Source organism: Canis lupus, chromosome 1, assembly GCF_011100685.1.
Source record: "Canis lupus familiaris isolate Mischka breed German Shepherd chromosome 1, alternate assembly UU_Cfam_GSD_1.0, whole genome shotgun sequence".
In the NCBI taxonomy this organism is placed as follows: domain Eukaryota; kingdom Metazoa; phylum Chordata; class Mammalia; order Carnivora; family Canidae; genus Canis; species Canis lupus.
This window is the reverse complement of record NC_049222.1, coordinates 21926561-21942819: the sequence shown is the minus strand read 5'-3', so window position 1 is coordinate 21942819 and position 16259 is coordinate 21926561. Positions and strand designations below refer to the sequence as shown.

Sequence of the window (16259 nt, the reverse complement as noted above, 5' to 3'; positions counted from 1 at the left end):
GCCTTGAAATTTGACTCTGCTGTGTAATTGTACTCTATTTGTACAATGGATTCCCACTATTTCATCATTTGAAAACGAGGGCCCTGCCAGCACTTACTTGATTCTCACTCTGCTTTTTGAATTGCAAAAAGGCTGCGTTTTGTGGGCAAAGGGAGGTTTCCTTTGCTTTCCAAGCTCTGAAATACCATGTCACTGAGCCAGTTTGTTTCACCTAGGTGTCCTGAAGCTGGCAGCTGAACTGGCAAATGGGCTTATCCGACATGAGGGCTTTTGTCCAGTGAAGCTGTGGTTGTTGTGTTTAAGAGTTTCTGAAGCTGGCAGCTGAACTGGCAAATGGGCTTATCCGACATGAGGGCTTTTGTCCAGTGAAGCTGTGGTTGTTGTGTTTAAGAGTTTTGGCTGCCTCAAAGGTCAACAAGTTCTGAAAAGCATTTTTTTTTTTTTTTTTTTTGCTCCACATAAAATATAAGAGTTGTGAATTATCTATGGAGAAAATATGTACCTTGTATTAGATGTTAGGAAGCTTATCATTTTTTATCAAAACAGAAATAGTGCTTTATGGATTAGCAATGTGTTTAGTCTCCCATTCCCACCTAGCACATTAGATTAGGAACTTTCCTTTCTATTATAAACGGTACTAAGGTTTGATTTTGCCAAAAAGCTGGTCCATCTGTGTTGAGCTACCATTACTCAAGTGTGTTCCCACTGGGATTCATGGGGACCACCTGAAGACCTGGGTATGGAGGACTGGGCATGTGGAGAATTTGTGTTTTTAGAGATGCTAGTCAGTAATGACATTAAAGAGAATAGGAATGGGAGGGGCCCCAAAATATTCCATGATGTCATCAAAACTTTTGTGAAACCTGAGGTTTTTGAAACTAAATTTTAGAAGACTAAAATATGCATGTTTATTAAGTCTAATATCACAATAATATTTTAACATTGGTCTTTTCATTTCAAAAAAAATGTAGAAGAAATAGAAAAGGGAAAATATGAAGGAAGGAATAAAGAAGCACATCACATAGTATGTTACTATTTCTTTAATGGCTGAAGCAATTTTTAAAATACGATATGAATTTACTACAATCTATCCTCAATAGAATTACTTAAGGCAAATTTCTATGGAAAATTATGAAATTTATTTCTTTTCTTTAAAAAGATGTTTTTAATATGGTGATATGAACCTGCAATAAAACTGGCCCATTGGTAATAAAGAGGGACTCGGATATAGGTTCCTGCAGCTGCTTCTCTCTGATGTAGAGCTAAGATATACTGTGTTTTTACTTGGATACGGACCATTGTTCATTTTTTCCTTTAGGTTAAATATGAGTCCAGAGTAAAACCAGCATAATTTTTTTTTGCCTCTAAAACTATACTGTCAACCATCTAATTATACAACCTTTAAAATTTTATTTGTTTGTTTGTTTGTAATCTCTACATCCGATGTGGGGCTCAGACTTAGTAACCCTGAGATCAAGAGTTGCATGCTCCTCTGACTGAGCCATCCAGGCACCCCTAAGAATAGAAAGGAGAGAGAAATGGGTGTTCTTGTTATTCAAATTACACAGTCTTGATTGAATACAGAAATAGCTGTTTCTCTCTACTTTTATTTTTTTATTTTTTAGTTTTAAGTAATCTCTATGCCCAATGTGGAGCATGAACTCACAGCCCCGAGATCCAAAGTCACATGCTCTACTGACTGACCCAATCAGGTACCACTCTTTCCTCTATATTCTTGCAATTTAGCTCCTTATAAACACCTACCTGAAGCCCCATCCCTTCTGCCCTTATCTGAGAACCCATATCACCAAGGACTTCTTTTTTTTTTATTTAATTTAATTTTTTTAAGATTTTATTTATTTATTAATGAGAGACACAGAGAGAGAGAGAGGCAGAGACACAGGCAGAGGGAGAAGCAGGCTCCCTGCGGGGAGCCCAGTGTGGGACTCGAACCGGGACCCCCTGAGCCAAAGGCAGATGCTCAACTGCTGAGTCCCCCAGGCGTCCCACCAAGGACTTCTCTTAATGTTTTCCTTGCAGCCCAACCTTTTAACCCTGATATTTTGCATGCATGTGCCCCTCCCCTCCATGATAGGACTTTCTAGCTTAGAGATAATGTGCTTGTTTTGGTTAAATTTCTCTTGCCAGAGTTCTCTCCAGTTGGCTGTCTTGGTTACATTTTCTTTTTTTGAAGAAATCTTCTCTCAAGTCTTTGCCTGTTTACTAGCTCTGGTTGCTAGGTGGCTACATCCTGTCCTCAGCCAACCCTATTTCTCCCGCCTCTCCCTTTGAACAGGGTAAGCCTCGAGGCTTCTCAGTGATCCAGAGGACCTCTAACCCTTCCTGAATATAGAAAAGTGAGTCTTAATATCAAATATCCTCTGAAGGCACATTTCACTCCTGCATATCTTTAATATAATGTCATGATCTTTGGTGTCTTTAATCTTTACTCCCTTCAGCATTATCAAATTTTCTTTCTAGCTCCTCTGCCCTTTGCCGACCTCACTGAGCCTCCCAGAGAGTTGTCTCAAAACGAGCTCACAAACTAATTATCTCAAAATATTTTCTGGTTAAAAATTCTCTTTCAAAAGTGAGATAGTATCTTCTTTCACTGCATTTTTCCCCCACTTACTCAATAGAACTTTCTTTAAAAATAAATCGTCAGAAATATCTTATTTCATCCACACTTAAACTTCCTATGCAGCTCTTTCCATTTACACTTTTCGCTGGACCTGTTGATTTTGAATACGAATGATAAAGTCAAGTCACAGGGTTCTTAGCATAAGAAACTGCCTTGCCTATATTTTAGTCCCACTCAACTGTGTTCTCTGGAGAAAAGGTGTGTTTCTTTATACAGAACTGTCCCAATGCCCAACGGCAGACAGAAACGACTATGGGAAATCTCTTCAACTACAGTAATCGTACCGAAAATTACAAGGTTTGCTACCGGAGAGGAAAAATTACAATTCTGCATTCAGGCAACTCGCTCCAGCAAAGTCCTCTCTCATATAACTTTTTAGCTGGATGTACTTCTTTTTTGTCATGGAAGACCATGATAGGGGCTATTATTCGTACCATTTTATTAGCAATGCCTTGAACACCTGGAAACTGATTTGTTTGACAGTTGACATGGCGTTTTTAAATCGCAGAAAAATTGGCATATCGGCTGGTAGATAATAATGCAGCTGTAGCTGGGTTTGGGATATTGAATTTCACTGGCATTGCTACTTATGAAAGGAGAAATAATTCTTTTTTTTCTTGCTTCATCACTTATGATTACAGGGCCCTGCCGGTTCGGGCAATAGAGTCAGCCTTGTGTATATATTTTACTATTCTTCAATAGATCTCTATCCTGCTGGATCTATTTAAACCACTGTTTAAAGAGAAGTGCTGTTATGTCCCAGAAATACATGAAGGGAGAGGAGTGACATAACTTGGAGGAGAGCTTGGCCAGATCCTGACATACTTCTCTAAACGGATCTGGCGGCCCTTCGGTGGATTTGGGGAAAGCTTCGTCCTGGAATAATGAATGGCTTTTCTTGTCTCCATTGCAGCTGTGAGTGAAGGACCAGCCACCCAGCAGGCACCCATGTTGCCACCAGCACAGCCTGAGCATCCCAGCAGCGAGGAGGTACCAAGCAGAACCATCCCCACGGCCTGTGTTCGACCAACGCACCCACTCCGCAGCTTTGCTAATCCTTTGCTACCTCCACCAATGAGTGCAATAGAACCGAAAGTCCCTTACACACCACTTTTGTCTCAGCCAGGTAAAGTGCCCATCTGTTCACACTTAAAATAGTTGTTATCTTTGGTGCCTCTCCTTAAGCATGAGGGTCTCTGGGAAGGCCGGGTGCCACCTCTCTGTGCACTGCTGATTGCACGCCCGGTGTGCTCCTGTCTTTATACTGCACTGGCCTTCATACTGCAGCTCACAAGTACCTGCCTCAGCAAGCAACTGGCTGGTTACAGGTGCCTTTCCTTCCTTTAGAAAGTCATTCCATGAATCCTGACCACGACTGGAGAAGCTCCTGGTTCTTTAGTCTGCCACACGGATCCTTGAATTTAAGGCTAGAGGTCAAGGTACAAACACCTGAAAAACCACTTTTTAGAGATGGGTGTGTAATCCCATAAATCTGGGATAGTGCCTTTCCATAGTCCTCTCCCAGAGGTTCTTATTTCAGAGTTCCAGGGCCAGGAAGGAGTGTCAGAACCAGGGTAGAGTCCAACTTCTTAATTTTAGCAATGACAAAACAAAAGCTTAGATAGGATGGGAAGTAACACCTCTGTGGTGACAGTGATGTTGTGATCTAGGAGAACTACGTGTTTGATCACTCAGATGATCAAAATACAGTTCTCATTTATATTAGGTCTTCCTCCGCAGTTTCCGGGTCCTCTGGAGCTCACAGCTGCTGACACTCTAAAAATCCCCTTAGTACCAAGGGGATAAAGGTATCTTTAATTATGTTACTGCGTGTGACTTTTGGTGGGTTTTTTTGTTCCTTTGCTTGTGAACATGACTTTCAGACAATGCCCCCCACCCCAGGGGTAGGGGCTGGTTGCCAGGAGGACCAACCACACCATTAGAGAGTTGGACTCTCAATCCCACCCCCAACCTCCTGGGAGGGAGAAGGGCTGGAGGTAGACTCTACCGATGACCAGTGACTTAGTCAAGCATGACTGTGCAATGAAGTCTCTGTAAAAATCTAAGAGGACAGGGTTTGGAGAGCTTCCAGGTTGGTTTACACATGGGGATTTGGGAAGAATGACTGGTTGGGAGAGGGGCAGGGAAACGCCATGCCGTTTCTCCAGACCTCGTTCTGTGTATCTCTTCATCTGGCTGTCTATTCGTATCCTTTATCCTATCCTTTAATAAACTGGCAAACATGTTTCCCTGAGTTCTGGGAGCTGCTCTAGCAAATTAATCGAATCTAAGGAGGAAGTCATTGGAACCACCCGTCTGTAGCTGGCAGGTCAAAAGCACAGGGAGCAAGCAGCCTGGAGCTTGTGACTAGCATCTGAAGTCGGGGGTGGGAGGCGGTTTTGTATGGCTAAATCCTTAACCTGTGGAATCTGATACTATTTCTGGGTAGATCATGTCAGAATTGAGTTGATTTTTTTTTTTTTTTTAAGATTTCATTTAGTTATTTGAGAGAGGGAGCAAGAGCACAGGAGGAAATAGGAGAAGGAGAAGCAGGCTCCCCACTGAGCAGGGAGCCCAACGTGGGGCTCAATCCCAGGACCCCGGGATCATGAGCTGAGCCAAAGGCAAACGCTTAACTGACTAAGCCACCCCAACGGCCACAAGTTGAGTTCTTAGGCATCCTGTTGATGTCTGAGAATTGGCTGGTGTTGTTGGGGGAACTGCCCCCAGCACTGGAATTAGGAACACCAACCTTAAAGAATCCCTTTCTAAGAAAATCAATTGGCAGAGATGAGAACCAGGGTCCCCAGTTCCCAATGCAGTGTTCATTTTATCACCTCAGGTGGTATCCAGTGGTGCTAATCCAGAGTTCCACTTTGTTTCTGTTAGGGATTTGGGGGGAAGGAAGGCAAATAAGGAGAGAAGAAGAGGAAGGAGGAGAAGGAGAAGAAAAAAGAGGAAGAGCAACAAATAAAAATAGGATAAAAGATAGGTCAATAGATAGATAAGTAGATACATAAAGATGAAGAACTATGTAGTGATTGAAATTATTTGAACTATTGAAATAATTCTTCACAGCCCCAATATACCAGGCATAAGACAGCAAAGTTCAGGGCTCCTGAGTAAATAGAGGTGGGGGGACACAGCTGGATTGGCCAATCTGCCATTTGCAAATAAACATCAATTTCTGTTACTCAAATTTGTATGCACCGCAACAGTCGGCACTGCATTAGATCCTATGCCTCATGATGACTGCGAAAACTAGAAAAGAGGGGCTCCCCGGGTGGCTCAGTGGTTTAGCGCCTGCCTTCGGCCCAGGACATGATCCTAGAGTCCCAGGATCGAGTCCCACGTCGGGCTCCCTACGTGGAGCCTGCTTCTCCCTCTGCCTGTGTCTCTGCTTCTCTCTCTCTCTGTGTTTCTCATTAATAAATAAATAAAATCTTTAAAAAAAAAAGCTAGAAAAGATACAATTGCAATTATGAATATTATCTTAATATTAAGAACCTTTCTTGTTCCTGGCACCATGTTGATTTATTCGTGTTCATGCCCTCTGGTGTTGGGCCTTTCTTGTGTGTGGTATGGATGCTCAGCTACCAGCCGACCCCTGGGAGGTGGGGAGGAGCACAGAAGGATGGGGGAGTCCATCCCTTGAGATGCATGAAGGAGGTCTTCTCTGACACACAGGCTCAATGGATGCCATCACTTCATTTCACAGGGAATATCTCTTCTAAGAAGCCCCCACTAGGGTGTTAAGCAGATCTGTACTGTCCCAACCCTTCTCCCCATCCCACAGTCTATAGACTTCACATGCATTATGGGCAGACTCTGCTACTTTCTAGTCCCTACGAGGCAAACTATGAGGTCTTTGCTAATTGAGACAAGGACAGTTTGAAGCAAGAGAATTCATTTAATGAAATTCCTGTGTCAAGAGCTCACTGCCTGGTGACTTCTGGTCGCGCTGGTTGCCACTGCAATACCGACCAAAAGAATAGACCTTGGAAGAGACTGGTATCCAGGACAGATAGCAGGCAAACTGCAGCGACTGACAATCGCTAACCCTTTATTGGACGTGTGTTAGATGCCTGGCATGCTTCTGAAGACTTGTAGCATCACATTTGATCATCAGAGCAAATTGGTAGGGTAGCTCCCTTCTCAACCCCAGCTCACGACTACAGAAACTGTGACACAGTTAATTTAAGTGACATAGTTAAGTCCGCACGACTACTGAGTGACACATCTTCTCCCACTCCTTTTGACTATAGAAAAGCTCAGGTTCTGAAATTTTAGGGACTCACCTGCACCCGTTAGCATGGGTCTAACTTATTTATTGACAAAAACAAAGATAAATTTTTAAAAACTTCTTACATCAAATCATTCCAAAGCTGATAAAAAGAAAAATGTGAAACATCTCGAATCATTTTGAGTTGAGGAATACTGTTCCCTCATAAGCCTTCCTCACTCACATTTTAACGAGGAGAGGTAAGAGGCTTAACTATTTAACGCTGAAGAATATGGATTTTATAATATCAAAAAAAAAAAAAAAAAACGTGGGCCAAAGCTCTTTATACTGTCAACTGCTCTCTCTAGTTGGAAGTAAAGATTAGCTATGTTATCACAGTGAAAAAAAAAAAAAGATGAAAATACAATTCTGAAGTCACTTTTCGATGAAAATTTACCGTGCCAGAAGTATTTGCCTCGGAACACAACATTTGGAAGTCAACCCATGCTCCAGAGAAGTGTGGTGACAAAGAACCCTAATTTTAGAAAGAATCTCTAACAATAGACAGAACGAAGCACTGGCATTGTTATCTATTACTTATTGTTTTCTTCCAGGTTACAATAATACGAAAGCAACCTTAAAGCCTGACCCAGTGGAGCATAAATAAGTATTATGTCTTTAAAAGATGGGAAGAGAGTTCCTTGTGCTGTATCTACATCTGTTCTCCCAAATAATAAGCATGTCTGAAGAACCATTCTCTGATCTGATGCCATGCGGGCAAGATCTCATTTTCTTTTATTTCTGTTGTACACTTAAGAACCTACTTTTTTATTAACTATCCGCCTCATTTTAACTATCACTCTTGTTTTTCCCTGAACTATTTCTTAAAAAACCATCTCTTCTGCTATATTTCCCAAAATCTCTGTGTTTTTGGTTGATTATACATTTTTCATGGTTCCCCTTTAAATGCCATCCTCCCCCACTCACCTTGAGGCATATCCTGCCATCACTTTGGAATTATTAAATGCCTTTCCTTTTCATGTTTCTCCTTCATTGTCTCACTGTGATTCCTGTTCATTTCATAATGCCTTACCTCATGATTTTCAAATAAGTTCCCCCTGCATTGCTTCTGACACATGGTAAATAGTATGCTTTTAAGAAAGGGCTGATGTTTACTTATTCTAATAGAAAAAGAAAATTAGCAGACTGACAAATGTATTAGCTGTGACATTAACTACATGCTTCTTAGCCTAAAAGATGAAATACTTAGGGCTTTCAACAAATTTTAATTCTGAGAAAATCATTACTTTAGTCAAACTGATTGATGAAGTAAAGTCATTCTCTTGTCGGCTTGGAATAAAAAAAAAATACCTCAAATAATTTTACTCTGGATTTCACAATAAAGGACTGAGTAATTTCTAATGAATTTATCTTTACTTACTGCAAGTAATTACTGTAGAATATGGTAATGTGAGGCATGGCTCTAATTTTTAAAGATCGCACCGAATGAGAAGCTCCTTCTGCTTTGAAACCATTGAAATTAGGATCGATGAAGCGGCTTTTCCCCTACTCATGTTCATGTGTGGGTTTTTCCAAGGGCAGCCTCATGGATCTGTGCCTCAGTTGGACTTCCAGGGAGGCGTGTGGAGCTGTGTTTGCAGGATGAGAGGTGTAGGGCAGCGCATAGGATGCAGGAGCTGTCTCTCCGGAGTTGGTGGAGGCTTTTGTGGGATTTTTATAGTGAGAGGTAATTAGAAAGTCAGCCGGTTGTCATAACGACTGAAACTCTGCCTACCTGAAAACACAGATTCTTTCCTTCATTTTTTTTTTTCCTTTCTTTGCACCTGCCGAATTAAAATTTAGCTTAGCAGACTAGAGTGCTTTAGGGCCTTTCTTACAATTCCATCCTCGCCCCGTGATAAAGTGGTTCTGTTTCTTAATGCTTCACGGTGAAGAACTGCGGCCTTTATGCATTTCGGGGAGGCTACAATCACTGCACTTTGCAAATCACAGATGTGGACATATAAGTGATTTGGCTTCGTCCCCTTTCAGGTTAAATAGAAAATGTTTGATGGAGTGTTGCGCTTACGGTGTTATAGATCTGACATAAATTCTACAAAAGGCCAAGATGGGGTGTGTTTTTTTTTTCCTTCACTAGTGAAAATTCCTTTTAGCTGCGAAATGATCAGCTGCACTTTAAATGAACCTAGATTAGGAGACCATTTGTCTTCTGAGGCTGTAATTCCAAAGAGAAAGAAAATGTGACCTCTTAACTAGTGACTTTTGGACTCAACAGTGACTGTTTTACAACATCGGCCCCCACCCCCCGCCCCCCGGAGTCCTGGCATCTTTGTTAAGGAGCCCGCGTGCTTTATTGTCCTCCATTTATACATTGCATTTCCACACTTTTTCATTTATAAGAGCAAAAACCTAGAACATTCTGATCTTCTCAGTCTTCGACGGATCAATATGTCACTGGACATGACAAGACCAAAACTCACTTCATTGTACTACGAAATTGAGTTTGATTTTCCCTCTGCAAATTGTGGCGTGTGCTTCAATTTGTCTGAGGACCGAGGACGAGGGGTGGGTGGAGGTGGCTGACAGTGGACAGGAAAGGCATTTGATTTATATTTTACGGCTGGCTGGGAAATCAGGTGTTCCTGCTATAGCCTGATCTTTTTGACAGGCCTCATTTCAGTAAATATGCTATCACACAAAACTGCCAATAAATTACTATAATACATTAACACAATTGCATTCCCTGCGCCACTTGTAGGCCACCTTGTGGGGTTTCATCAAGGATAGCACAGGAGTGTTCCAGCCTGTGGAAATCAGTCTCAGGCTGGGGTCATGGGAGATCAGACAAGCTTAAAGGGGTGAAACAAGGTGGCTTTTCTGGCCAGCCAGGTCAAATAAGTCATTGGCACAGCTAAGGAGGGGAGCTATGTTGATTTGACGTTATTGGGCCCAATACCACTATTTCAGAGGGGAAAATCACACTCTCTCCTGTTACGTTTCATCTCCCAGGTCTAAGATCATCTGCGGTTTTGTTTTGTTTGTGTGTTCGTTTTTGTAGGTAGCTCTTTGAAGTTGTCCTGTCTTCATTCCTAACGATTTTTTTTTTTTTTTTGAGAGATGAAAGCCAATTTCCTTTGGTCTAGTCATCCTTCATTATCCCTTAGGAAAATGTAAGTCTGTCAAAATGGCCTTATATAGCACCAGCGTTTGTGACTTTGGAGCCTACTTGGTGTTTTAATGAAGTACTATTGCCTCTAGTATGGGTTCCAGTACTGAAAGAGGAAAAAGCTCTTGTAATTGCCACAAAGGGAGGGAAATGATTGCTAGACGAAACTTTAGGAGTAAGTCACGTGATCCATGTCTCATTTATAAATGACAAAACCATAGCCTCAAAGACTAAGCAGCTAGCCCAAGGTCAACAATTGAGCTAATGGCCAAGTTTAAAGAATTCAGAGAAGTAGAACACTGAAGAGAAAGGATTTTATTTAACATTTTTGTAATGTGAATAGTTATTCTTAGATCAACTCCCATACCCCGCCCTTAGAAGGCTTCTAGAATGATTAGCTATTAAATATCCTTCAGAAAGAATTATTTCATAGAAGGCAGTTTGAGTTATTTAGCTTAGCATTTGAGTAAATGTTTTGTTCCTTCACGTAGGCTAGATGGAGGAAAGAAGTTCCAGCAGGAGTAGTGACTAGCCAGGGGCTCAGGACTAGTTCCTTTCTGCTTCAAGTCACTTGTCCAACTCATCAGTGTCCCTCTGACCTAGGACCATGGTAGGGAGCCAGGGAGCTGGCATCTGTTGCTTTCAGTACCATACACCGCAGGTAGCCAGGGCTTTGCAGTCCAGTAATAAAAATAATGAAGAATAGGGACCTCGGGGTGGCTCAGCGGTTGAGCATCTGCCTTCAGCCCAGGTCATGATCCTGGAGTCCCGGGATGGAGTCCCACGTCGGGCTCCCTGCATGGAGCCTGCTTCTCCCTCTGCCTGTGTCTCTGCCTCTCTCCCTCTCTCTCTGTGTCTCTCATGAATAAACAAATAAAATCTTTAAAAATAAAAAAAAAGAACAGAAGGAAGTGTAAAATGAAGGTATAAGTTAAGGCACATGACAATATTACTCAGATTGTGGGTTAGAGAATGTGAGGGTCAATGGGCATGAAAACAAACAGGTGGCATTTTATTAGAATTGCAAAACTCTATTGGGAGGAGGGAGTGAATGACCACAGCTGAGTCAAAATTTGAATCCATTCAATCAAACTTTTGCTCTATTAAAAAATAATAAGTGAAAATAATTGCACAGAAATGGTTATATTAATATATAAAATTGAGGTTAATTATCATCTTAATACAGGTAAACTCCGGGGGTAAAGTTTAGAATTGCCACCTACATAATCCTAAGAGACTATGAAAAAAGTCTGTTTTCAGAATTTGTTACCAAGTAGTCTACATAACTTGAAACATATAATTTAAGAATGTCTTTGGATTTTCCTGGGGAGTGGGTGGCCACATGAGTGCCAGAGAATGACAAAGAAAAGGGTGAGCAATAGGCTGTTTTCAAGCAGCAAACATTCCTTTCACATTTTCTAAAATATCATAAGTCACATGGTTGACTTCTGCTATATAAATGTTGTTTTTTATTAAATATCTTGAAGATCCAAGTGTCTTTTTTTAAAAAAATAAGCTTATGTGAAATTAATAAGGTTAAGGTTTTAGATTTTACCACCTCTTATAGTTTAGAAAGGACATTTCCAAGTGAATCCATGCCTAGCAGAGAAGTAACAATAATCACCATTACTGATGCAGAGGGAGACATTCAGAGAGCTCGAATAACTTGTAACTTCTCTAGGATCATGAGTCATTATCCTTGGGACCTTTATATAAGCCACAGTGGGCACTTCAATAAATATTTGGGGGAAAATAAATAAATAAATATTTGGGGAGCTGGTCAGAATGGAATAATAAAGGTAAGAGCCAGAAATTGAATTCAGGTCTTCCAATTTCAAGTCGAATGATGATTATTAGGTGAAGCAAAGCAACTTGAGAGTCGGTGAAAGGATTAGACAAGCTGAAAAAATTTCCAAAGTCACAACCATTTGATCCTAAAATATTATGTTCTGAGCTAGGAATAATATCTTATTCGAAAGCTGAATTAAATTGCATAGAGTGGGAAAAAAAAAAAAACATTAAGGAAGCCACCACCCCTGGAAAGTCTATTCACTAATTTTACATGGAGAATGGTATCTGCTTTGTTCACCGGAAGACGGAGTGCAGCTCCGTGGAACTAGAGTCCTGAGTCTTTCCATTATCTCAGTTTTGGAATTGATTTTGCTCCCTCGAATCCTACCTGTTCCCATCTGTGAAGTTGGGTAGTCTCTCGTCTTTAAAGAGGAATGAAACACATGAGATTCTAGCAGTCTTAATTACTGCAGAAGGGTGGGCGGATATCCTCTCTGTATTTTTTCTTTGCTTTATGAAAAAGTATAAGTAAGAGAAAGGGTTTCACCCAAACAGATTCAGAACTGCACAGTGTGCCTTGTGAGTATTCTAAGTGGTTGACAGAGTTCCTTGTAGTTCATCCATTAGTATCAGGTTTCGGTTGTTTTGGGAACAAGGGGAAATTTTTAAAACAAATGAAAAGTGTTCCCATAACCTTCTGTGTTAATGGCCTATTGAAAATATGAAAAATTGAACACGCTGAAAACAAAAACATCTCTGCGGTATTAAAATAAGAAAATCATTGTTAAAACCGTTCAGAGCTCTACTCTTTCTTGGTGTTTATAATGTTTATCTTACTGGCAGGGACTTCATGAAGAAGTCGAGTGCCCTGTGAAGCCCCCTGTGTTATTTCTCTAGCTGGGGCGGTCTTCTTAGTACCAGAGTCTTTTTATTGAGCAGGATGTCAGGGATCCCAGGAAGCAATGCCTTTATCATCTGTGGTAAAGGATGCAACAAGCTGCTGCTGCTTCCTCTCTTTGTCTCCTTCTTCCTCTCCTCCTCCTTCTCCTTCCTTTCCCTCCCCTTCCTCTTCCTCCTTCTTCCTCTTTTCTTCTGCTTCTGCTTCTTCTGTGTCCCCTGCTCCTCCTTCTCATCTCCCCCTCCTTCTTCTTTTGCTGAATAACAATAAGTAAGCCCTATGGATTTCAAACTGAGAGGCATATTAGGACATAATTGCAGGTAGAGGCGTATAGGGATTAGGAATGATGATACTCATGGCGATTCACTCTTTTCTCATCTACTCCAAAGTGCCCTTCTGAAACATCTTTCTTTCACGTATCCTATCCTTTTACCCAGAGGTTTGTATCTTTGTACTTCTGTGGTCACCTGAGCCACGATATTTGGTAGAAACAGTGCATTTCCAACTATAATAATGTGTGGACCTAATCTACCTTCCAAGGTTGAGATTGCTGGTTTAAACTTGAGTTGCAGACAGCGTTGGATTTATTTTTTTTTTTAAAGATTTTATTTCTTTATTTAAGAGAGAGAGAATAAGAGATCATGAGTAGGGGGGGGAAGAGCAGAGGGAGGAGCAGACTCCCTGTCTGAGCCAGGAGTCCGAATCAGGGCTTGAGCCCAAGATTTTAGGATCATGACCTGAGAGGAAGGCAGATGCTTAACTGACTGAGGCACCAGGCACCCTCAGCGTTGCAATTAAATTATAGTTGTTTGTTCTCTTCTTGGCTACTCTCTGGGGTGGTTAGTTCATAGAAATAGGCTGCTTTGTACACACGATCTGAGCTGATGCCCACCCCAGTGCAGGACAAAAGGCAGGACAGTGGTGCCTTATGAGGAGGAGTACACCCCAGTCTTCCCAGTCCCTTCTCTGGCAGTATCCAAGTGAGACTAACAGAGCATTTACAAGAAGAAAATAAGAAAACTCCGACACCCAACTTCTTGCTCATTGGCTGGGTTAGCATCAAATAAGTCATTTAAGCTCTTTATGCTTCCATTTTGCACAACTATAAATGGTGAGAATCTAGTCTGGAAAGGATTGGCTCATGGAAACATGAATTATCCTAGTTAAAAATGTTAGCACCGCATCCAGGGGCTTCTGATTTGATACAAGCTGGAGATTGCGTTGCCTTATAAGTTGGGCTTGGTTGAGTTTGCAGCACCTCCTATTCAGAAGCTGTAGGATCATATGGAAGGTGCGCTAAAAGTGATTTTTAATGGTTTAGTGGCTGGTGAGACAAGATCTGACTCCTGCATGTCATATTTCCCTGCAAGTATACCCACCAGAGAAAAGGCAGCCCTCACACAAAGACAGAATGGTGCACAGACAAGAGCAGAGTGTCTGCTCAGAGCTGTCTGAAGATTGTTTCCTGGGTCTAGAGAGAAGGATGGTTTCTTGCAGTTGAACAGGTCTTGCTCTCAAATTGTAAATACATCCGACAGCCAGGAAGTTCCCACCAGCCCCTTTAAAGGACCAAATGGCATTAAATAGCAATCTCCCTCCAACTTCTTAATCCATGTTTCCACTAACTGCTATGAAGGCCCATTCCTCAAATCCAGTAAAGATTTATGTCCAAAGGCTCTAACAATTTGGTGGTCATGTGCCTGACTTTCTCCCTGAGAAACACTGTGTTTCCTGAATTGCTTTTCAGGATAAGCCAGTTTAACATGACTAAAGCCTATGGAATTTCCCAGATCCCCGTTCTAACATCTGACTTAGCCATTCCCTACATTGACTGTCTGCAAAGAGAAAGGCAGGGCAAGGAAGAATAAGAAGTGAGGAGCAAGAACTGAGCTATTGAAAAAGCAGTTATTTCTCATTACATGCATGTAAAACAATACTGACACCTTTGTCTTCTCACTTATGAATAATATATTTTGTTTTATTGGGAATATGATAGTATGATTCACTTCCCAATGTGATTTGACATAGAAGTCTTTAATTCTAAATTCTCCATGAATGTGGCTTTCCAAAGCCATGCTTCTTAAGTGTCCTACACCTGGTAACCACCTGCAGACCTTATTAAAATGCAGGTTTTGACTCAGTGGCTCTGAAGGGAAGCCTGAGATCCTGCATTTCCCAGAAGATTCCAGAACGTGCTGCCACTCTGGGGCTCACACTTTGCGATAGTGAGGTTCTAGAACATACCATGTGCCCTTCACCTGCAGTTCATGGAAGAACTCGCGGGTTTTGTGACTCACTTGAAAACACGCTCACCTGTGTGTGTTTGCGTGTGTGCGCGCGCACGCACATTTTTCCCAGTAAGGTGAATTTATAGCTTTTGTTAGAGTCTCAAATTGTTCATTCTCTATAACAAGTTAAGGACCACTTAACCTGCCACTTTGTCATCACCCGGCATTTAGGCTCAGTTGTGCAATGTCAACAACAAAATGTTTTTGTTTTGCTTCATTTTGCTTTTGATTTTAGACCAATCCAAAAGCCTTGAGTAAAGTAACTTTCTGGAATCTAAGGCCGAGAGCTGAACACTTTAGCCCTCCCCAAATGAAATTCTGCAAAATTAAGCCATTCATTTTCTTGTACAAACACCTGGGGCCTTAGTATATATTTGTCAATGCCTGATGAAGGAATTAGATTAATAGTTCAATGTCTTAAAAGAATTCCCACTTCTGAAGCTGTCTCATTTTTGTTGTTTTTTAAAGGAAGACTAGTAGGTAAGATTCATAACTGTCTGTGATAAATTTTCTCCAGAAAAGCGGGGTTCTGTGGGAAACGGATATGTGTTGTCATTTGGGGAGGTCATCGTGACCTGTCCCCGGCATCCCCTGCTTCTGGTGTGCAATGGAAAGCACTTCAGCAGAGCCTGGATGATTACGCACACACTTCCTCAAAGAGTGACTCATTGTGCAATGAAAATTTGAGGCTCAGCCAACGTCATCCCAGGATGACGAGCATATGAAATCCATAAAAAAATGTTTTTTAAAGAAATTTTTGTTGGTGGTAAGGTAAATGAATCTATAAACAGTAATAATGTAAATCACAGAGAACGGGCGATAATAAAAGAAATGGTATTTGAGTAGTGAAGACGTTAGGTTGTATTATATGATATCTTGAAAAATATCATCATAAATCATTTATTGGGCAATAAATCATTCTAAGGAGTAAATATATGTTTGAGGAGGCTTGGTAATAATAAAGAGCCCGTGAGAGAGAGGGGAGTTTTTAAAGAAAAAGAACCTGCTTCTCCAATAAGCATTTGAACAATTAAAGTCTACCTCCCTCCCTCTGTCTTTTTTTTCTCCTTCTCTCCCTTATCCCACTAACCTCTTTCTTTTTCTTTCTTTTACATTGTTTGGCTTTTTTTCTCTGGGTCACAGCTTCTTAATTTAAATGGTAACAGATCCTATACAAGCACCTACAGGTATATAAGTATTTGAATTTGAGAAATTGAAGATCAGAGAGAGAA

At 41.1% G+C, this 16259-nt stretch overlaps 1 protein-coding gene across 5 annotated transcripts in view; it reads left to right on the top strand.

Annotated features, from left to right (window-relative positions):
* DCC (DCC netrin 1 receptor) overlaps positions 1-16259 on the top strand; it is a 1087181-nt gene that overhangs the window by 1051078 nt on the left and 19844 nt on the right. For all 5 annotated transcript variants that reach the window (XM_038525972.1, XM_038525971.1, XM_038525970.1 and 2 more), the window contains one exon: positions 3555-3767. In XM_038525972.1, coding sequence (XP_038381900.1) covers positions 3555-3767 — 213 coding nt within the window. The remainder of the gene's footprint in view (positions 1-3554; positions 3768-16259) is intronic.